Source organism: Buteo buteo, chromosome 2, assembly GCF_964188355.1.
Source record: "Buteo buteo chromosome 2, bButBut1.hap1.1, whole genome shotgun sequence".
NCBI classification, from domain to species: Eukaryota; Metazoa; Chordata; class Aves; order Accipitriformes; family Accipitridae; genus Buteo; species Buteo buteo.
The window spans coordinates 47,500,928-47,523,989 of record NC_134172.1 but is presented as its reverse complement, the minus strand read 5'-3'; the positions used below and the strand labels follow the sequence as shown (position 1 = coordinate 47,523,989).

Sequence of the window (23,062 nt, the reverse complement as noted above, 5' to 3'; positions counted from 1 at the left end):
AAAAAAAAAAAAAGAAAGAAAAAAGCAGCAAGAAGGGCTTTTATTGTGAAAAAGAGACTCTTCAAATGCCTGTTCCCCCCTTCCCAGCCTCTCCACTCCCCTCCCCACAGGGAGGTGGGTCTGGGATGAGGCAGAGTTTGAAAACTCGCAGCTGAAGTTTGAAGGGTGTCCTCCTGCCGGGGGCGGGGGGAACCGGAGGCACCCACCGGTGTGTTGTGGCAGGGACCCAGCAGCCCCCGGCAATGCGGAGTCGGGCAGCAGGGGTTGCGGAGAGTCTGGAGGGGCACCCCTGGGTGACAGCCTACGACTGTGGTGGAGAGGAGGCAGGCTGATTAGTTGCTGGAGGATTATTTTTTTTTTAATCATTGCTTTTTTTTTGTTTGTTTGTTTTATTTTGTGTGGGTTCCTGGTGTTGCATGGAAGCGGTGTAGGCGGCCGGTGCCCAGCTCAGGAGGTGACCGTGTGCCACGGGCGGTGAAGCACACGAGGAGGAGCACATCAGCCGGTGCTGCGAGACATGGTAGGATTTAGGGGTTTCCTTGCTGAGCTGGTGGCGGGAAGCGATGCTGGGTCTGCTCGGGGACACCAACCCCATGGGACGAGGTACAAGGCCGTGTCCCAGCTGTCTCCGTCCTGGGTGCAAGTCCAGCGGGACCCCTCAGAGGGTAAGGGCATGGTGAGGCAAGCAAGGCACGGACCTGCTCCAACATGTGTCTGTCCTTAATGGTGGACAAAGCGGATTGTAAGGATGCCTGTATAGGCAGTGCCTGTGGCTGCTGTAGCTAAATGCACTGCTGTTGGCAAAATCCATCTTTTTTAAGAGCCTGGGTCACAACGCTTCAGGCAGGTGACGAGCAAATAGGCAAAGGCAGTGAGGTGCAGATAGGCTCGGAGAGCACGAAAAGCCCCTCCATGCTTTCCGTTTGGCCCTCAGAAAGCACAGTGCTTTCATCAACAAGTCACAAAACCAGCCAGTTTGGCAAGTGAAAATGCACCCCCCTCCCCCCCCCCCGAAACAGCATGTTTCCCCGGCATTAGCAGATTCCCCTGCATCTGCGGCACGTTCCAAACCTCAGGGCGGTTTTTCATGTCATCTAGTTTTAGCACTCAAGTCTGAGACATCCCTTGGCAACTGGTTTCCAGACCCATCCGAGCAAGCACGAGTCAGCTGAGCTGGGACGGGGCCCCCACCACTCGCCGTCACCACCGTCCCACCGGGGGACAGCCGGGGCGTCACGCAGGGGGGATTGCACCGGGGCAGGGGGCTCCATCTCTGCTCCGCCACCTCAGCCCTTGCAAAGCTCGCGTTAGGCAGGGTTTGCAAATGTGTGTGGTGGATGAGCCAAGGAGGCGCCTGGTGCTGCTGCCAGAAACTAGTGCTTTGGTGTCACTTGTGTCGCTGAAATGTTTTTCTGTCCTCGAGAGTATGGTGATGACTCAGAGCATCTCTGGGAGCAATGAGGCTGTGCCAGCCTTCACCAGAGAGTGTGTGTGTGTGTGTGTGTGTGTGTGTATGGGGGACACTGATGGTGTGCTTTATACTTTCCATCCTACGGTTTGCATAGTCTGTTTTGAGTTTCTTAATTAATGAACTTCAGCAGCAGGAAAAGTAGACAAGACTGAGGCTTGTGTCACCCATTTTGGGGTTGGAGATTATTCCTCCCTGCCAAAGAAAAAAGCAAGACAGCTCTCCCCGCACCAGCCTTTCATCTACAGTAACGCTTTCCTGTACGAGTCTTCACTGTGAAGCCTTTCAAGAGTATATAGCTTGTGCTAGGTACCTGGTGTGGTCTCCCCTGTGAGTGCGGGGTATTCAGTTTTTGCCAGGATTTTCATTTTGCCTTGGCAAGGGAAGGTCTGCTTCTGCAGTCCTTTCCCTTTGGTGAGCTCCCATATTGATTGCTTTGATTTCACCCATAATCTGGGTTTGCTTTAGGCACCTGTAGGCAGGGCAGTGACGGTCATAAGGAATAAATTCACTGGCCACATACAGAAAGGCAGAGAGATCCCATCTGCGAGCTTCACTATTAGTACAGAGTGCGTGCTTGCAGCTGGCTGCTTGTCGGATGCGACCGCTGTGTGTGCCCGACCTGCCGGAGCAGTGAGTGCTGGGGGATGACTGCATTACAGAAACATCTTCTTTATTCTGGTTTCAAAATCTGCCAGTGAGTACGTTCCAACTGCTCTGTCGTTTGCCTAGTATGAGGCAGTCTAAGTAAGAGGGACTGATTAAACTTTATTAATCCTCTGGCATAGATGCCAAATGCCATAATTACCCCATCTGTTTCAAATGCTCAATAACTCCAGCCTGCCTGCAGCTATTCACCTTGCCCTGAAGGAAGAGCCCTCTTTTGGGAGCTGGGCCGCAGTGGTGGTTGTACCATGTTTGCTCTGCTTGCTCACCCTGTGGGGTTCATTGGGAGAAGGAGAAGCGGGCTGGAGGGTGGCTGCCGGCAGGCTTTGCCCAGGACAGGGTCTGCGGGACAGAGGTGGCACTCAGAGCCAAGCAGCAAGCAGCTTTCTTCCCCTTTTTTTCTCTTTAAGAAGTAATGGCTTAAACGGAGGAAAATGGGGTTACCTTTCTGCAACTGAGGCCAGGGCTTTTATGAACAATTCTGTTTTGAAGAAAGCCCGCAGGGCTGAAAGGCCCTGCTGTCCTCCTCCTCCCTCCCCTTTGGAATCCCACGAATGCGCTTTCCTGCTCTCCAGGAACGGAAAAAACCTGACAGCCAGCTCGGGGAAACTCAACCGGCTGACTTGGGCAACGTCCGCTGAAAAGCTGACGAGGGAATCCGGCACTGCCCCTCGCCAGCACCCTGAAGTGGGTTTTGCAAGCCCCTGCCAGGCACTGAGCAAGCACTCCTGTTCCTTGGTGCTGGTCCACCAGTTAGAAACAAAACCTGAAAATAAGTAGATCAAAATCCCCCCCTCCCCAAAATATAGAAAAAAACGTGACCCCAGTAAAATAAATAAAACGGGACTGAGTGCCAAAATCTGTAAGAGAGTTTTAGTAGCTTTTCAGGCACTCATCAGCAGGATTGGTAAATACATCAAGAGTGAGAAGGAAATAAAATTTGATTTTATTTTAGTGTATTCCTCCCCATATTAAATGCAGCCCAGAACATGTTGCAAAAAAGATGTGGCTTTCGAGCACTTCTGCTCTTTGCTGCTGTTACGCATAGAGGAGCCAAAGCAGTGCAGCCCCGCTGGGGATGCCAAGGCAAAGCTGGAGAGTGGCCCAGAGGTACAGCGAGAGAAGCTACTGGCTTGAGGGGGGTTGTGAGGAAGGGGATCTGTGGTGGCTCCCAGGTTCCGGCTCTTACTTCCCCGGGTTTGGGAATCCCACAGGCATCGTCAATGTGAGCCGCTGGCTGCAGCTGGAACTGAAGCGCTGAGGAGAAGGACTGTCAATTCCCGAATGCCATGGGGAAAAAAGCATATTGCTTTTCACCAGAAGAAACCCAGGCGTTTTGAGGCAGTTTGCGTGTGGAACTCGAAGGGAAGGAGTCCAGCCCGAGGGCCACAGGCTGCTGCCCTCCTCCAAAGCATCCCCAGCACAACCGCTCACAAACAAAGGCAAGCCTGTTCAAAATGAACGGGGGCACAAGGCACAGATGTTGCACAAAGGCGAGCCACATCTGTTTCTCCAGGGAAGGGGGCCCCTTCTTGCTGTTTCAGCAGGCAGATGGGAAAGCCGCTCTGAAAACCTCTGGAGCTGAGTGCAGCAGGCTGGCCGGGAAACTGGGACGAGGGGAGGGGGAAGAGGGAAACCTGGCAAGATCCTCCTGCAGAGCAGTGGGGGGAGCGAGGGACCAGCGGCCGCCCAAAACCACTGCTCTCCCTCCTTGACGTCCCTGCCAGGATTTCTAGGTTGTGCTGCTCTCATGTAGGTGTGAGGGTTAGAGGAACAAGCAGACAGAGAGGAGGGAAGATGAGGAGGACCTCCCTTGTCCCGTGATGCTAGCAGGACAGTTGTGCATTCAGGGCTGCTCAGATCCTCGCTGTCTCCTGTGAATTTGAGGTGCTGTTCCAGGTCTGCAGTGACCTGGATGGTTTGGGTGCAGGTTGGTATCACTTAACTTAAGGCTTTCAGTGGTGAAAAGTAATGGAGATATTTGCACATGTAAAATACAGCAGACCTGTGTGTCTCGGTGACATGTCCTGAAAGGCAACCAGCAATCTCTTAGGAGATGTGTCTCCAAGAAATAGAAGATCCAGCTAAGTGCAAGAGTCTGCAGTAAAAGCCCTGACTCTGAACTTAAGCAGGGGAAGGATGAGGCATCTGAAAGGTTTTAGTTTGCTTACTTTAAGCAAAAGAAGTATGGCATCCTGGAGACTGTTTATTTTTGTGGTGCTTTGTGTTGACTTCTGGGATTAAACTGGAGGGGTCTTGAGCTGTGCTGTACATAGCGTCGGGATGAAAAGCGCCCTGTCCATCCCTCACAGAGCTGAATATTAACTTCCTGCAAACCAAAAGATTTACACAGCGGGAGTGAGGAGAGCTATGAATCTTTCCTTTTTCTCAGTGGAAACCACACAATTTAGGGGTAAAGACAGTGTCGTCACAGGACGAGCAAGTCCCCGCTGGTACCCTGCAGGGCTTTAGTCCATCCCAGGCGCAGGACGCGGCGTGTGTCCTCTCCGGGTCCCCCCAGGTGGCAGCCCTGCCCTTGACTGCATCAGCTGCACCCTGTAGTGCGGTGTCCTCCACCCAGGTGATGGCCATCCATCTTCTCCATGGTGTCCTCCATCTCCTGCCCCAGGATGTCCGTAAAGATGCTGAACTGCACTTGCAGGCTGCTCCCGGGGGTTTTACGAGCCTGTGTTTCATCTGTACTTGTTTGGTGTGTAACTCAACTGGGACCAGCCAGTGCAATGGGAATGGCACTGTTACATACTGGTTAAGTGCTGGGATTTTTCTCGTTACACAGAGCAGTTTCCAGCACTGACTGAAGATTTTGTTCAAACGGTCTTTTGGATGACAGGGTGTGTGAGAAGAGCCAGGGCAGAGAAGCACTTCCAGCATGAGAGGCCTCCCAAAACCAGAAACAGTGGGTCTGGGTGGGGGGGATTGAGCAAGAAATGGGATGTCTTGTTCCTGAGAAGCAAAAACTCCAGGGGCTGATGCAGGGCCTGGAGTCAAAGACACACCAGGTTATTACTAGAGAGAGGATGTGGAGCTTGAGGGTTTCAAGCTTTTTATAGTTTGCTGTCCCAAGGCTGTAGCAATAACTGGGAAGAACTATGAAGGCAAAATTATTTTAGAAGTTAAAGGAAGCATGTTGGCACCATCCCTTTAAAGTCAGTGCTCAGAGTGGACAGTATCAACACCTTTCATCCCTTTATGCTGCTGCTGGAGAATTGTCCTATGCTAGTGGAAAGCACGCTTGTCTCGCAGTTGGACTATAAATTATCCCCTTGAGGCAGAAGCTTTGCAGACTGTCCAAGATTTAGCAAAATACACCATGTTTAAAGTTTTGTCCTGGGCAATTTAACTTGGTCATTTTCTGGTTTGGTTTTGGACACGCTGGTGAGAAGGTTTGTGTGCCAGCTATGAGGGCTTCGCTGACTCTGCAGGGAAGGCCCCAGCACCATGCGGCGATGTATCTCGTTTCCATCTCCCGGGCTTCAGCCGACCCAGCATTTGCTGTGACTCCCTTGCATACGGTTTGTGGGAGCACAGTCCCCCTTCCCACCTCCGCAGCGCCTGGCTCGAGCTTCCCAAGCCACTTGTGAGGAGCAATGCACGGAAGCAGGTCTGCAGGGGCACCTTGAGCAGGCAGGCAATGCCTGCCTGCCGCATCCCTGCCCTGGCACGGAGCAGGGTGGCCTTCAGGGTGTCCACAGGGTGCCAAAATGCAGTGGGGTTGTGGTCCTCCCACCTTCAAAGGCATTTTGGCAGAAAAAACCTGCAACCCTGGCAGAAACAACCCCAAACACAAAGACGGTGCAGGTCTGCTAGGAATTGCGGCCACTTTGATGGATCATGGGGCTGCATGAAGGAACGTCCTTTCTTCGTGCCCCGTGGCAGCACAGGTACAGGTGGGTGGTGGTGGGACCTGGTGCCGTAGCCGTGTGTGGGGGGAGCACAGTGGACCTGCCTCCCCGGGCAGCTGCTCTGAGCCAGGGCTGCCTTCAAGGCTGGCAGTCCACACTTAATAGCTGTCTTTAGTAAATTCCCACTCTGCGAGCCGTCTATCTTCCCTGAGCAGGATGATATAGGAAAGTATTTAAGCACCTGAATGATGGGTGACAGACGCTGCCCAGGATTTCCTTTTGCTCAGGCTTGCCCAGAGTTACTCTCAGGGTGGAGGGGTTTCGTCTCCTTCCACATCCTCGGCATGGTTATGGGTCCCCAGCAGCAAGCTTAGCCCACGTGCCATGCCCTTAAGAAGCCAAAAAACTCGTGGACAATGCCAAAAGGAAGAGGCTGTTGCCCTCCCAGATCTGGTTGATGTACCTGCTCTCAGCATCTCTCCCCGATGCACTGGGAGCTACCCCAAGCACCATGTGTTGGGCGCAAGGCTCTGCAGACGTTCCTGGGGGTGGGGGCCAGCCAGAGGAGGTTTCTCAGTCGCTTTTTAAGCAGTCTTTGTTAAAAGTGGTCACAGCAGGCTGCATCTCCTACTGCCCAGGCAGTTTTGTGGTTCATCAGGCGGGCAGCAAGCACAGTGCTGGGAGGGTAAGTACTGCCCTGTGTGTCGCACCCACCCACTGCAAAATATAGCCCACATGGTGTGCATCCAGATAAATGCACATACCTGCTTTTAACCTGCTCACCTCCAGCCTTTGGCAAAGTCCTCTGAGCTCAGGAGGCTAGAGCAGGCAGGTGGCCAAGAGGGACATGGCCATGGCCGAGCCGTCCTGGGTCCCTTGGGCACCTCTTTGGGATCGTGGGATTTACTGCTGGAGGGGTCTGGCAGTGCCGCTGCAGGGGCGGGAGCACTCTCGGGGATGCCAGAGGAAAGCAGGGATCAATCCCGCTTTTAAAGGCCACGTATTTCCATGGCATCTTTCTAGTTTTAAGGCTGTTTCTTACATTCTTGGGTAATGAAGTTTGGGGTTTGTTTTTCTTTTCTTTCAAGCTTGACAAAGCCAATTTGATGCGCTTTGAAAAGAAATTGAAAACAGGCTTCTCTGCTTCAAATTCTGCCAAGGTTCAAGTGTCCTGGGAATACAATGTCAAAGATAAAACCCTCCCAACCACACTTAGAAAATTTTATCCCCAAGTGGCCAGGCTGCACAGGCTCTCCACCATGCCTTTGGGAGCCCAGGCTGTGCTGTATGTCCCTCTGATGATTGAGGTTATATATTATTTACCTATTGGCATCCTGGAACAAGCAGTACCTCTCTTAAGCCTTTTTATGGGTTTTGCCTGTAGCTTGCCCGCTGGGAAATGGACCTAATTTCTAGCGAAGACGTGCTGTACTGTCAGTATGTTAGACTGGCAAAGCAGAGGTCTATGTATGGTTTGCATTTCAGGCTGAATCAAAGCCATAGCTTAAACTACAGCATTTTTTTACAGCATGGGCTCAGAGAAAGTCTTTTTGGAAAAGTATTTACCCTGGGCTTGTAAATACAGTATTATTTCTGCAGTGTTCTATCATCTCGATTATTATTAAATTTGCAATATCAACTGCCAGAAATAACACAGAGACTGTACTTGCACTTTTTTTTTTCATTGTTGATGTGGCGGGGAAACCCTGAATGGTACTGGGGAAGGGAGCCTGCAGTGGCCCTCACCCAGCTTCACAGCACAGGATTTCAAGCTCGGGGTGGGAAAGAAACGAAACTCTAACTTGCGGTGCCCAAACCCGAGCTCGCTGACAGAGAAGACAAAGTGGGTTTGGACAATAATGATTCCTTAGCCACTTGGACTGTAAACTGACTTGACATTAAAAACCCAGCAATCATTGCCATCCATTTGGCATCCCCAGCTCCCCAGCTGTGGATTAAAAAGGATTTTTCCTGCAGTATTTCTGAGGTTCTCCAAATGGCTCCCGCATACACACCTCCCCGCCCCCCGGATATTTGGATTTTTGGCAGCCAGGCTCTTTGCATGCCCAGGGATGGTGTAAGAGACCAATGGGTTATTCTCAGCAGAAGAGGGTTATGGGGGGTTTTGGCAAGAGTGGGGTGGGCCATGTGTCTCTCCAGAAGGGTGGGGGAGGCACTGGGAAAAGTTGCCCAAGGAAGCACAGATTGGGAAGGGAACTCAGCTGGGGGCAGATGGGAGTACTGAGATTTACAGTTAATCCTGTCCATCAGGATTAACTACATAGATGTCATTGCAGTTAATTCAGTGTACTTTAAGGTTGGACAGACAGATTGTGAAGCACTTACAGTGATGACTTGAAAGGAGTATGGATATCAGGATATCAGGATCTGGCCTTTTTATGCCACAGCGTTATTTTGCTATGGTTAAACTATGATTTAGACATTGCACCTCCCCTAAATTCTTGCTCGGGATGCCAGACCTGGGGTTTGGTGCTTGGGAATAAGGGTGTGCCTGCACTCTGCAGGTGTTGCTCGAAAACCAGGGCCTGAAGGTTTTGGGTAGCTAAGCTCGGGTGCCACCTGTTAGTTGGCGTTGGCTATGGTTCCACAGCAAATCATTATCCCATCCAAGTGGGAGAGAGCTGGGGAGGCATTGCAACCAGCCACTTGACAGAAGTCCTGCTTCCCATTGGGGCTACCCAGAGGTATTCATGCTCATTGCCTGCCCAGAAAGGGGGCTAAGACAATAATTTAGCCATGTAGTATGATGCCTGGGACAGTTACTACCAAGCCTTGAGTAACCCGGCCCATGATCTAGGACAGGACATCACTCTCTGAACAGTCTCACCCCAGACTAGCTCCTTTTCACTCTGGGGCTTTAAGGCAGAGCTAAAACAGTGGGTCCCCTGGCAGGTCCCAAAGCCGCACACCAGACAGCCCCAGCTCCTGGCAGAGACCAGTGTAAGCTGTGTGTGAGCAAAGAATTTGGTCCAGAGGATATATTTTGCTGCACTACATTGCATTGCTGGGAGCAAAATAATTAAATGAAAGCTATAAAGCTGAATCACTCCAAATGCATCATCACTAGCTCTTATAAGCTGCATTAAATCTACTCAGTCCTTGAGAGGGAGACCTCGAAGGAAAACCCCCATGGTTGCTGCCAGCGAGTTGGTGGCTTTGTGGCTCCTCTTATCCACCTCGGCTGATGTAGTGTGTCTTTGGGACGGGTATAGCTCCTCACCCTGGGGCCATCTGAAGCAGCCTCCCTGCGGTAAGGGTATGAGACCTGATGGATTTTAGGATAGTGCTGGATCAGCTTATGAAAGGGCTCATGGGCTGGGGTCGCCCGGGGCAGCTCCTCTTGGGGCTGGAGTTGTGCTAGTGGTGGGTCCCTGCAGCCAGTGGGAGCCTGGGGTCCTAAAAGCTCCGTGGCTGGAAACACTTCTGCTCATCCAGCTGCCTTCTGGAAGTCATTCTGGCTGCTGGCTCTCACCCCGCCAGCTTTTTAGCTCTTTTTTTTCCAGCTTTTCCTCTTATAAACAATCTCTTATCCCTTCTTTGGCAATATATTGTCCCGCTGTGTCTGCCATGGATATACTTGTGCTTCCAAAATAAATAATTGCAAAAAAATGTATCCACTTGAACGTTGCCTTGACTTCCAACGTGGGTTCAAGCCACGTGGAAATGCCTGTTGTAAAGCAGAGAAACGGTGCCAAGGTGCCTTTTGCTGCTCCAGCCCCCCCCTGAAGCGTGTTAGACCGCCTGAGCCTGGGTGAACGTGGCACGGGTGCAGCGTGGCCTGGGGATGGGGCGGGCTGGGGAGGATCTCCCAGCACTGCCCCATCGCTTCCCTCCGCCTCACCCCGAACAGGAGGCTGCTGTGCTCGGGGCAGAGCTGCATGCCTGGGATTGCTTTAGGCCAAAGGGGAGATACGAGCTTAGCAATGCGGGGAGGTTTGCACAGTATTTGCTCGTGACTGCCTTTCCAGCCTATATAATTTTTATAAGGCTCTTCAGACTAGAAAGTGCGACTAGAAGGGGGGAAAAAACCAGCTGTGTGTATGAAGATATATACACCAAAACTCGGTAGTACCCATCTAAAGACAGTTCCTTGGTGCTGGGAATCAGAACGTTTTAGGTTTCACGTACAGCAGTTTGCATCCTTTTTAAATACAGGCTGCCACAGCTCCCGACTGGCACTTGGAGCGGCCTTGCTTTTGCTGGATGCAGCGGTGGGCAGAGCTCCAGAGGCCGTGCCTCGGCACGCGTTGAGATGTCCTGCGAACGAGGGCGTGGGGATCCGGGTTAGGGATTCAGGGGGAACCAGGATAGGAACCACTGAAGGCGCCCAGAGTAAGGTCTGAAGATCAAAACCTCTTAGGAACTGGAAAGCATTCGCAGCCAGCCAGGAATTTGTTCTGGTTTGGCTTCTTTTTTTTTTTTTTTTTAATTCTTGAATCTTTAAAGCAAAATATTTGACCATGAATAATTCCTTGCCCATAAGGTGATCCTGTAAATCAGCGCTGCAGACATGGCAACGTCTGTGGCGGGTCACGCCTTGCTCTGACTGCCTTCTGAAGGTCATTGTGCCTAATTTCTGGCACAAAACATGCCACCAGCTACAGTGCCGCAGAGGCAGCGAGCGCTCGGGGAACAGCTTTCCCAGGGAGCACACAAGCAGAGGGTCTGCTCCTCCAAAGCAAACCCCGTTAAGCGGGGGGGGGGTGCACAGGGTTCTGGGGGATCCTTGGCCATAGCACCGCACGGGGACCCCCGGTAACGCTCTCCCTTTCTCTCCCCGCAGGCCCAGCGACTGTGGCGAAGGACGGGGCTGAAGCCCCCTGCCCCGGCGGCCCTCGGGGTGCTGCTGGCCCTGGCCCTGCTGGCCCTCACCCGCCTGACCCCGCCGCCGGACCGCCCCCCCCACCCGCTGCCAGCATCCTCCCCACCAGGCCCCCGGCGGGAGGCGGCCGCCCCCCTGTCCGGGGGACGAGCCCGCAGCCAAAGGCTCCCCGTACCCCCCACTCTCCTGCAGCGGGACCACCCCCCTGGCCGGGGCAGGAGGCGGCGGCGGGGGGTGCTGGGGGATGCTCCCCCGTGGCTCTCCGACGACGACCTCCAGAAGATGCGGCTGCTGGCCGGCGGGCAGGTGGTCTCCAAGACCCGTGTCCCGGCCCACGGGCAAGTCCTGCGAGTGGGGCTGCGGGCCGTGGGGGATGCCGAGGGGGACGCCTCGCCAGCCAGCCCGGAGGGGGACTGCTGGGACGGGCGCTGCGGGCTCATCAAGCGTCCCGGGGACCTCTACGAGGTGCTGGCCTTCCACCTGGACAGGGTGCTGGGGCTGAACCGCAGCCTGCCCGCCGTGGCCCGGCGCTTCACCAGCCACCTCCTGCCCTACAGCTACACCGACGGCTCCCTGCGACCCATCATCTGGTGGGCGCCCGACCTCCGGCACCTGGAGGACGCCAACAACGACCAGAACTCCTGCGCCCTGGGGTGGCTGCAGTACCAGGAGATGCTGCGGCCCCACGGACCGACGCCGGCAGGCAGGGACGGCCCCTGCTCCAGCATCGCGCGCGGCGAGTGGAGCCGCCTGGCCCTCTTCGACTTTCTGCTCCAGGTAGGGCTGGGGCGATGGAGAGCACCGGTCCCGCCGGCTGTGCCGCCCAGGTCCCCCTGCACCCGCGCCTGCCTTGTCGGACTGTGGTCTCCTTCTCCTCTGTGGGGTCGCATAGGCTGCGGTTTCTTGGGATGTATTTTTACTCGTTAGCTAGCGGGGAGCAGCAGAGCTTTGTGCAGAAGCGGTTTGGCCCGAGCACGGACCGTGCTTGGGACTTGCAGAGGAAACAGAGGCAGGTTTTGGACGCGGCAAACCCACTCTCATGTGCCCAGGCTTTCTCCTGGCACGGGTCCGTTGGCTCCGCTTCGCACGGATGCCAGCAGTGGCTCGGAATGGGGCATCCCTAGGGACAAGCAGCATGTTCTGCATCAGCCCCATCAGATCCAGCTCTGGAGATGCGCTGCTGGTGCTGGAGATCAGGAGCTCTGCCCCTTCGTATGGCACTGCTTTCCTCCTCCTCCTCCTCCTCCTCCTCCTCCTCCTCCTCCTTCTCCTCCTTCTTCTCCTCAGGATTAGTAGTGCTTAATTTTCTGTCTGGAAAATCATACCCTGCTGCTATGAGGGATTACGACAGCGTCCCAGAGAGTTATCATTTCTTAGAGGGCAGCTGTGAGGAGGCAAAAGTGATTTCTATGGAAAAAAGCCTGTTTAGGTATCTTGGGGCTGGAGCTTTAGTTATCAAGCTGCAGCAAGGAGCTTGATACATACAAGGGGAAACCACCTGAAAGGGCAAATATTAAAGTAAAGAAAGAAGAGAAGAAAGAAAGAAAGAAAGAAAGAAAGAAGGAAAGAAAGAAGGAAAGAAAGAAAGAAAAGACTGTTAAAATATGTGTTCTCATGATTCTCTCTTCTTTTTTGGCAAAGCCTGAACATTAATCTTTATAACCTCAGACTATGGCTGGCAGAGGTGGAGCAGTCCTGGCTGGGCTTGGAAATATTTTAGCTGAAACAGCCAGAGAAATGAGAAGATTAACCAATTCCCTTCCCCAGGCCAAAATGCCGTCAAGTGCAATGGAAAGGCTGAGTCTCCAGGAGAAAGCATCAGTTTTAAGGAGATTTTCTCTTGGAGGGCCAAAGCAGCGCAATAATAAATCCAAGGGCAATCCACAGGTTTTCCTCAATAACTCCAACGGGATCCTCCCATGCAGAAAAGTCACTTAAAGAGGCACCAAGTCATCAGGATGTTATAGAAGTGAAATAACATCCTTCAGAAATGGCTTTAGCCTCTAACAGCCCTTGCTGAGAAAGGAGAAACGGCGAGCTTTGAGCCCTACTGTACATTGGCACTGAAATCTTGGTTGTTTTCTTCCGTTAGCCTTAAAATTTAGCCTCTTCTATATTGATTTCTCTTGGTCTTTGCCATAAGGGAACACCCCTCTCACTGCAAAGCTTTACCTGGGACAAAATGCCGAGCACGGTGGAAAAAGGGCAGCTGCTGATGGCTTTGTCCTGTGCTTTAAAAAGGGCCAAAAATACATCAACTCCGAAGCCCTGCAGCCACATCCCTGCCCTGCAGCACCCCCTTCCTAGCTGGCGGCAGGGGGGAGAGCAAGGAAGTTTTCCCTGGGGGAATCTATCCCAGGCTGTCATGGCTGGAAAACCCTGTTGGACCCAAGGGGGTGCTCTGGGGTGGCTGAGCTTCACGTGGGACCAAAGAGGGGCTGAAGTGAAGCTTTTCACAGGGTTTGAGCTTGGATGAGAGAAGGTGTGGCTCACGTATTTGTCTTCCAGCAGTAAGACCTAATGTCCTGTTCATTAGAGCCGTTTAGGCTTTGGCAAGGAGAAATTAGTATAAATGACCAAGGGAGGGCCAGGGGGAGGGAGGGCTTGTCAACATGTCAGCGGCACTCTCGGCGTCTTCACAACCGGGTGGTCTATCTTCTGGGGCTCCACTTGGACACCAGGTCCAGCCCCCACCTCACACCTCCATGGGTCCAGCACCAACCCACTTTGGTTTCACAGGCACTTGCGGGCAGGTGAGTGGATGTCTGAGCCCATTTAATGTCTCTGTAAGTAATCTCAGGTTGTCTTCGCCTTCTGTGCAGCCTGGAAAACAATGTAGCAGGTGAGAGAAACTGGTGTGCTGAGCTTTCCGGTAGGTAGACCAAGGAGATGTGTGGAGGAAGCGTGATGTTTTCTTTCATTTCAATGTATTGTGTGTCAAAAGACGCTCTAGCACTTTTAACCGGTGGGTCTCCTGATGGAGACATGCTGACCTGAGTGCTTCATTAAACCTCAGGAAACAGAAGGATTTGTTAAGGGGCTCCAGTGTGGGACTAATCTTGCTTCTCAAAGGGTTAAGAATATAATGGCCACGGAAATCAAACTTCGTGTTTCCTGCAGCATCTTCTCCAGTACTTGATTAGTGTTTGGGTTCAAACTGAACTCTCTCTCAAAGCACAGCCTGTAATTGATAAGTTTTGCTAATTATCAGGGTGAGGGGAATAGGCAGCCACAGTGGGTCACTTGGCTTCTGTCTAGTCATCATCTGTAGATCGCCCGGGCTCACCTGAGACCTGCTTCAGCCCTGCCGGCAGCTCCAGGAGCCTCTCTGCACCCTGAGCCCTGGCTCCTGGGTTGGCTCCAGCAACTCCCAGCAAGCGAGCGAGTCAGATGCCTTTGTGCTGCAGCTGGAAAATATATCTATTTTATATATATTTATATATGTTTAAAAGAGATTTTTATGTATATATATATATACATATGTACACGGGGGGTGGGGTTGCTGTAATGTTGCAAACAGGCCTCCAGAGGTGGAGGTGGTGAGCCAGCTCCCCTACATGGTCATGACAACACGTAGCCATGGGGAGGGCTGTCAACAGCCAGCGAGGTCCTGTCTGCCCCACAGGCCACTGCAGAGGGTACGCTGGCTGCTTCTGACAAAGCTGAGGAAGCTTTGTGAATACCAAGGCAGGGTTACTGAAGCTGGGTCTGACAGAGATTTATGTCTTTTTAAAAGTCCCTCATCCCTCTGAGGGTGTGGTTGAAACACTGGAAGCTGCCAAGCAGCATTGGGATTCCTACAGGGGTTTGGGGTGGGAAGGGGGGGGCTTGACAGCCTTGACAACACAGAGCCTTAGTAGTGCCTGCAAATAATTAAACACAAATGTAGTTAAAACAAGTCACCATGGCCCAACTTAAATGTCAGACATGTTCTGTGTAACGCACAGATCACTTTTTCCCTTGCCGACCCTTTTCCATTCATCTTTCCATTGAGAACCGCTCAGGTTACCGTAGGGATGGATGAAAAGGCATATATGTAAAAGGAGCCAGATGAAACCATCATCCAGTGCACCAAGACTTAGCCTGAGAAAAAAAAATCTCTTCTTGAGATTTCAAAACCTAGGTTTCCTTGGGTGCTTTTGTTTCATTTTGTTTTGTGTTTTTTTTTTTTACATTCATCACAGTGTACATCTTCCCTTGCTTTCAGCTGGAAGCATGGCCCGTTTGCTCTGTGCAATATGGAGTGTGGAAGTACCAGGCACAGAAGGTGTCTGAACTCCATCAGGAAAGCCTGTCACCATCACCTTTGTCTGTCTCTTCTCCAAGCCAAGGGGGTTTTGCAAGTCAGCTCAGCTTCTGAATGCTTCCCTGCCTCTCTCTCTCACCCCTGTACACAGCTTTTCCATTTCATGTCTGCGGAGGATCCTTAGAAACTTTTTATTTTTCTCTGAGCAAGAAAAGTTCACAACTGGACCCCCCCTGTCCCAGGTGCCTGTCCCTGCTAAGGTCCCCAAATATCTCCCACAGGTTCATGACCGCCTGGATCGCTACTGCTGTGGGTTTCAGCCTGATCCCTCTGAGCCCTGCATGGAGGAGATGCTCCACGAGAAGTGCCGAAACCCGGCGGAGCTGGTCCTGGTCCACATCCTGGTACGTCCGCCCGCTCCCCAGGGGCCGCTCTGGGGCGAAGACGGAGATGCCTGGGAGGCGCTTGCAGGGCTGAGGTGGCAGCAAAGGGGATGTAGGTGCCATGGTGATGCTGGGTCCATGGTGGGGGGTGTGCCTTGGCACGGAGGGACCTGGGCTTAGGCAGCTGCTAGCCCCCAAATACTCTCAGGATTTCTCAGTGCATTAAAAAACCAGCCTAAACCCCCGAACTGGTGACTGCCCACAGCAAGTGAACTTTTCCTACTCATCCCGCTGGCAGGTCCGGAGGAGCGCACCGTCCCGCCTGGTGTTCATTGACAATGCGGGCAGGCCACAGCACCCTGAGGAGAAGCTCAACTTCAGGCTCCTGCAAGGCATAGACAGGTAGGAAGGGCAATGCGCACCCTCCTGGGAGCACTTCCTAGGCGAAGGCTGAGCTTGCACACGTGGGGTGGACACCAGCCTTGTGTGCACACCTTTGTGCTGCTCCTGGCCTCCCTGGTCGGGCACCCCTGTGACGTGGGGCCATTTCCCACCCAGGACGGGGCAGGTGGGTGGGCTCTCAAACCCATCACACATGCCTCTGCCCTGAAACTAGCTCTTCATCCTGCTCTGGGTGGCTGATGGCAGTCTCCAAAGCCTATTTCCCCCTCTCTAATTGGCAGCCGCACAAAAGTAATGAATAATCAGGTATTTCAGCATTTCTTGTGTCGTTGCCCATCAGGCAATTTGGCACACTATAGGCCCCTTGACTTGGATCCGTTTCTGGTGGAGCTGTCCTGCACGCTCGCCATGGGCAGAGTTCTAAGGAGGAGGCTCCTCATCCCGTGTTGCTCTGGGTGGACTTGCATTAGTTCTTGAAGCACTAGGGTGGCCTTTCCTTGGGTATCCCGTTGCTCCCCTCCTCCCTGCTTGGCCTTCCCTGAGTAACCCCTTCCCTCCCTCTCTCTTCTGCTCCTCCGCTGCAGCTTCCCGGCTGTGGCGGTGGCCACGCTGCGGTCGGGCAGGTTGCAGAGCCTGCTGCTGGAGTCACTGCGTGTGGATCGGGAGCTCTGGGAGAGCCACGGCGGTGCCAAGGGCCTGAGACCCCTGCTTCGGACCATCGACAGGCGGGCACGCATCCTGCTGCAGTACATCCAGCAGTGCAACCTGACGGTGTTCGAGGACTCGCCGCGCTGAGCTCCTCTGGCCGGCGCGGTGCGCCTGCCTTGCAAATCCCAGCAGCAATGGATGTACCTCACACCCTCAGCGTGGGAGATGTAAGACTGTGTGCTTGGCTCTCCAAAAGGTGTTTCCCCCACCTTGTAGAACACCCTGGAGAAGGAGACAGGATCAGAAGGAGTAGGAAAGAGGAGGAGATGTCTCCTGAAACAACCCACAACTGCTTGAGAAAGACAAGTTATCAAGTAAAGGTCTCAGCATGGATTTTCAAAGGAGGGGCACAGCCATGAGACTTTTTGGGTGCCTTCACCCCCTTCACCCCAGCAACTTTGAAAACTGGAGGCTTGGACAGTTGAACAGCCTACAGGGACCCTGGGAAGGGTTAAAGAAGCAGTGAGAGGCACTGCTAAGGGCTAGGGAAAGTCACTGGCCGCCTTTCCATGGCTTGCACTGGGCTTTTTGATGATGCCTTCGCTTTTCCCAAAACATCAGAGGCAGAGAGGCTGGAGTGGCATGGGGGAAGTGGAGGGGAGATTTCTCAGTGGATTAAGCAGGGGCAAGTTGCCCAAGCTGAGCTCTGTCTTTCCCCCCGCGGAGGTGATGCATGCCTGGGAGCGAGTGCAAGCCGCTGCCCGAAGCCGGGGCCAGGCAGGACCCCGACCGCAGGCGGCACATGGCAGCAACTGCCCTCGCAGAGCCCATGGTGCCGTCCCCAGCGAATACTGTCTGTGTGCCTTGCGCCATGCCTCAGCAGGCTTGGGCTGCTGCCAAGGTGCATTTTTGAATGTGGGATTTGGAGATTTAAATCTCTTACTCGCTCTTTCCCTTCGCTGTCAGGGGATTAAAAGGCAAACCTACCCCAAGCTCTGCCACTTGTGAAAAGCACTCCTGCCTGCTCTCTTAGGCATGGCTGCGTGAAACTCTTTCCAAGGCTTGCAGAAATATCTTCCTGAAATACCAGGCTATTTCAGCAGAAGGCAATCAAGTGCAAAATGCTTTCTGAGCACCCTGGCACCTCCGGCAGAGCCCATCCCGCTCCTGTCACCCCTTAGGCTCTTGCCCAGCAGCCCACTGTGATGGGGCACAGCAGTGTCCCAGCCAGGCAGGTCTTCAAGTGTCAGGGCTGAGAGATAATTCAAAAGCAAAATGAACATGAGGAAAAAAGATACAGGGACGGGCTCTGTCAGAGCCTCTCACTCTCTGCAGTGTGTTTACCAGATGAGGCATGCAGTCAGTGTTTGCTTGCCAAGAGCAGCCAGATCCTGGCCTGTGGGCTGATGGTTTGCCACCAGGAGAAGACTTCTTAAAGGGTCCTCAGGGAGCAGCCCTCCATTTCTCGAGTGGTACATCCTTCATGCTTGAGGCACCCCAAGTTACCTGTGCCTTTGGAAAGTCTTGGTGAGACCGGCATGGGCACCCGCGCTGTGCTGCTGTCCCATTGCCCTAGCTTTGGAGAACACGGGCATCCACGCAGTGGGAGAGGCAGAAAAAGTGGGCACTAATGCCTTCCCTGCTCCATCCCTCTCAGCACCATGTCAGTTTTAGAACCTGCAAGGGATACTTTAACACCCATGCTGATAAGCACAAGCAATTACCCTTTTTTCCCTTTTTCCTCTTGCTGAGGAGAAGATGAAGCAAGGCGTGGGTGACATGAATCAACAAGTGTGAGTGCTCTCAGCAAGTGTCGGCACTCAGCATCGCGGGCATGTCAGCATCCAGATCGCCGGCAACATCTTACTGGAGTCCTGCCCTCCAGTAAGGCAGGGAAAGCCTTTCTCCCATCACCCCCTCCACCCCATGAGTTATCACCCAGTTTGCTGCGCCGTGGGAAGGATGACTGTCGGGGAAGCCCCGCTAAAGCCCAAATCATGGGCATTCATTATCAGGAGGTAAGCTTAGCCTATAAGCATGGAGGAGAACAAAATAAGTCCTCCTGGGTCCTGTGAAAAGCCATGCCCTGGCACGACCTTATACGAATAAAAGAGACTAAATGTAACATAATTAAATCCAGAAAATATGCTGTGAAAAGCTATGTGGTAACAAGGGCATTAGTTAGGATGTGTAACATCAGTCATAGTCTTGTTTTTCTCATTAAAATGAGAAATTTAATTAAAAGAGAGGTTTTCATCCCATGTAAGCCAAGTTCTCAGTGAGAAGCAAGAGGAAGGTGGGGCACTGTGCAGTGGCCAAAGCTGTAGACTTTGCTGTGCTGGAACAGCAGCAGCTTTTGCCTTGCCTTTGGTTGCATCTGCTTGACCTTAACATTGCACAAGGTAGTGGGGATTTTTCTAGGGTTTTTTGCCTGTCCTTAGTTGTAATATGTGAGTTTGCTGGCTAAACACATATGGGAACATCTGTAGGCAGTTACACGTGTGAATAAAAATTGCTCTTGATTTAACAAAGAGCCATGTAATGTGTCATATTTCCTATGATAAACTTATTTTTATGGTTTTATAACGTAGTTTTAAAAATTCACTTGGGGCCATGCTTGACAAACAAGATGTCAGCTCAGCAGTGATCCTGTTCTAACCAAATTTCACCCGGAATCATCACGGATCATGTTGGGATGGGGTAACAAAAAAAGGACACGGTCCAAGCTGGCTGTGGTGCTGGGGCAGGACTCCTTTGGCTTTAAGAAGGCAGCAGCAGCTAAGGAAGGGAAAAAACAGTGGAGAAACAAGTTAAGGCACCTTCCCTGGGCTTACAAGTGCTGAAGTGCAAGTAAGTCCCAGTGGGGGCAATTAAAAGCAACCCCCACCCTACCAAGGATGCTCTTGCTAGCATCACTGGTGACAGGATGGAGGAGAGCAGCAGCAAGGAGCCAAGGCCATTGGGAAAGTGAAGCCATCTGCATGCGAGTGCCCCTGGGGGTCCAGAAGCACGGGCACAAGCTGCCGCTCACCCCCCATATCACCCAAAAAGACCCAGGGTGAAAGCCAGATGCAGCCATCCTCCGCCTTGTTCTTCCCCTGGTCACTTCAAGAGCTGCCAGAAAAGCCCGTAAGGTTTTCCTCGAGGTGCCAGGCAGCGTTCCAGCCAGGGCTCCTTGCAGAGGGGCATCCCTGCAGCACCCTCGTGCCCACCCTGGGCACTGCGGGAATGTGGGGCTCGATGCCGGCACTCAGGGAATAGTGTTTGAGAGCGTGGGCGTGCACCCTCACGGGGCTTCATGAGGAGGGAACTGCTTCTTTCCACAGTGATCCAGGTGGCATGATCTATGTTTAACACAGCCCATCAGCTGGCAGAAAACAGGGCTGGAGGAAGGCAGGCAGGGACCAGATCAGCTCCAACCAACTGAACACACGCACATGCATGCATGTAAACACATGCACCCCCACGCCTGTGCATGCATGCACCCGTATATGCACACAGATACACATGTGTGCATGCATGCATGCACATTCCCCCCATGCATGCACACACTTGCATGCACATCCCCCATGCACGCGTGCACACGCATGCATGTGCATCCCCCCCATGCACACCGACATCCACCCAACCCCCCCCACCAGGCGCACTACTCCTGTTCAGCCTGTTCTTAACCCCCCCAAAGCTGGTGACCCCCAAACACCCCCCCAGAAGCCTGCTCCAGTGCTTTGCTGGCCTCACCCTCCATAAAATGCTTTTTTACTGCATTTAAGGACCACTTATTGAGCTGCCCATTGCAGCCACAGGACACCAAATAGCCCTTGCAGCAGTCCTGTCCAGACCTCGCAGAGCAGCCCAAGCACCCGCTGAACCCACACACTGGCCAGAGATGACACCAGTGGGGTGGCACTCGGGGGTGACACTCAGAGACCCCACAAGATGCTCAGCAAAACTCACCCAAGCATCCCTGTGCCGCATGGGGGAAGCATGGGCCAGCAGCCGCCTGAAAGGCAAGAGCTAGCAAGTAAATCCAAATTTATTGTTAAATTGCTGGATATAAAAATAATCTGACTTTTAGAAAGCAATTTATTTATGCTTTCAGTACTTGCTTAAATATTTATGCGGAAAAGGAAAAAAAAGTCCACTCCGACATAGGACTATCGTTGTAGCAACGGCCTTTAAGATTAATGGAAGTAAATTAGCCTGATGTTTTATTTACATGCAGCAAAGCAATAGATAAACTCTCCTTGTGATGGATTTTCTTCATTAGTTGGGCGAACGCCTAAGGTACAGCTTTTGACATTGTTTCTTCCAAGCGGTTAGACAAACAGTTTATCAAAAGAGTATAAAATTGTCAGGAAATGAAGCAGATTAATGACCAGTAAAGGGAAGATCATTGAATTTATGATATAAGTAGCAGTACCACTGGAACTTAAGAAATGGCTTATTAGATAACCGACATGTACACGCATGCAGAAGCACTGAGCCCCCCCTGGATCCTCTGCCCTGGCAGCGGCTGCTCCCCAATTCATCCCTTCATGGAGGTCTCTCCACTGAGGCTTCACCTCCCTCCTCCTTCCCTCCCCTTAGGTCTGGGTTTATTCTGTAACTCTCTCATTAGAGCTTGTGAACATATTATTTTCTCCCAATTAAAAACCTCTTAGACTGGAACAGCTTCAGGGACAATAACCTTGTCTTAGTGCCTGCGCAGCAACAATGGTTTCCGCAACCTAATTTGGTGATTTTGGCTGCTATTACAGCAGTGATAATCATACCAATAGCAACAACAATAATATGTAGGACTTCTCTGGTCTTTTGATTCTTTGGAAAAAAATCCCCCAGCATTAGCGGTTTATGGATCCCATATGGCTCCTCCAGCAATTACCTCTGGAATGATAATTAGCTGTGAGATAAGGCAAATAAGGGAAAGGAGACCGGAAACCTGGGGGAAAGGAAACATTCCTTGCAATGGCAGAGGGGCTGTGCTTGTGGGCATCCAAGTTCTCTGCCCCCCCCCCCCCCCCCCGCCCCAGGCATGGGCTCAGGTTTTCAAGCTTCAAAAGAGGGATTTGGGGTGCAAGGACAACTAAGAAACACCAATTTAACCGCTGCCATGGATCTCAGTCTCCCAGTGCTGTCTCCAGCAGGTGGCATTGACTCGACAGGCTGTCTTTTCCCTGTGCTTGCCAAGAGCGTCTTAAAAGTTTCATCTCTGGACCGGCAAATTTCAAGCTGCTAGAGCATCATGAGTTCTCTAATTCCCTTGCAGCCTAATCTGCCCAGCTGTACTTTATATCCCTCCACCACCTCCTTTTCCCTTCTGTTACTGTCTCTTTCCAATGAAAATCCAGATTTGCGGAAGCAGCAGGTTGCTCCAGGCCAGGAACATGGGGAAGCAGGATGGAGCAGGACAGCTGCTTGGAGGATGAGAGGCCGCAGCAGCTAGGGTTCTGCCCACCCAAGTGTGGACCTATGTGCTCGGCAGCCGTGGGAGAAAGCAACCTTCCCTCCCTGCATGGTGTCTAAAATGCAGTGCATGATGTTTAAAATGCAGCTGTGCAGAGGTGCAGGAACGGCTCTTATTATTTAAAAACCTATTGCAGGGACAACTGCAGGGACCAGTCCAAAAGTCCTGAAGTTTAGGAGTTCTCAGGAGCACTGATGATCCTACCAGAATAGTAGGCCTCCAAATACTACCCAAAATAGCTCTGGAGGATGAAGTCTCTTAAACTTGACCTTCCCATTGTGCCTACTGGTACGTGCTGTGCCTCTTCTTCACACAGCACAGAGCACCATGGGCATGGAGGAGTTTAGTGTCTCCAAGCTTGCAAATGAAGTGTAAGGACAATCCCTCAAAAGGAGGCACCATTAATGAAGTGATGGAGGTAAAACTCTTGCTGTAAGTCTTTGACAAGGTGGACTGGATCTGAGTGTGGACAAGCCTTTCTCTCCGGTGTCACCCAGGCATTTGTTCTTCTCTGGTTAATCAGACGTTGTGGGGTTATGCTGGCCTGCACCTCAGCTCTCTGCAAAGGGCATCTTCATGGCTCTTTCTGGATTGAAGACCTCAAATGGTGGTCAAGTTTCCAAGAACTCGTCCTCTAGAGCTGTTCTGGATGCCTGCTGTTTTGGTAGGATTGTCTCCGAGACGGCAGGCTGTCCCCCCCAGCCCGTGGAGGGGAGCGGGGGAGCAGATGCCCACCTGCAGCCCGGGGAGGACCCCACGCCGGAGCAGGGGGTGCCCGCCAAGATGGCTGTGACTCCATGGGAAAGCCTGCACTGGAGCAGTTTGTGAAGGACTGCAGCCCGCGGGAAGGACCCACACTGGAGCAGTTCGTGAAGAACTGCAGCCCGTGGGAAGGACCCATGCCAGAGAAGTTCATGAAGGACTGTGTCCCATGGGAGGGACCCCACACTGGAGCAGGGGAAGAGTGAGGAGTCCTCCCCCTGAGGAAGAAGGAGTGTCAGAGACAACGTGTGATGAACTGACCCCAACCCCCATTCCCCGTCCCCCTGTGCCGCTGGGGGGGGTAGGTAGAGAAAATC

The 23,062-nt window shown here is 52.6% G+C and overlaps 1 protein-coding gene across 1 annotated transcript; it reads left to right on the top strand.

Moving 5' to 3' along the window:
- Window positions 1–93: 93 nt before the first annotated feature.
- On the top strand, window positions 94–19,098 carry GASK1A (golgi associated kinase 1A). Its single transcript, XM_075053462.1, has 5 exons — window positions 94–520; window positions 10,802–11,617; window positions 15,368–15,490; window positions 15,768–15,871; window positions 16,456–19,098. Exons 1-5 carry the CDS (start codon window positions 518–520, stop codon window positions 16,664–16,666), a joined length of 1,257 nt encoding a protein of 418 aa, XP_074909563.1. The 5' UTR covers window positions 94–517; the 3' UTR covers window positions 16,667–19,098.
- The last annotated feature ends 3,964 nt before the right edge of the window (window positions 19,099–23,062 follow it).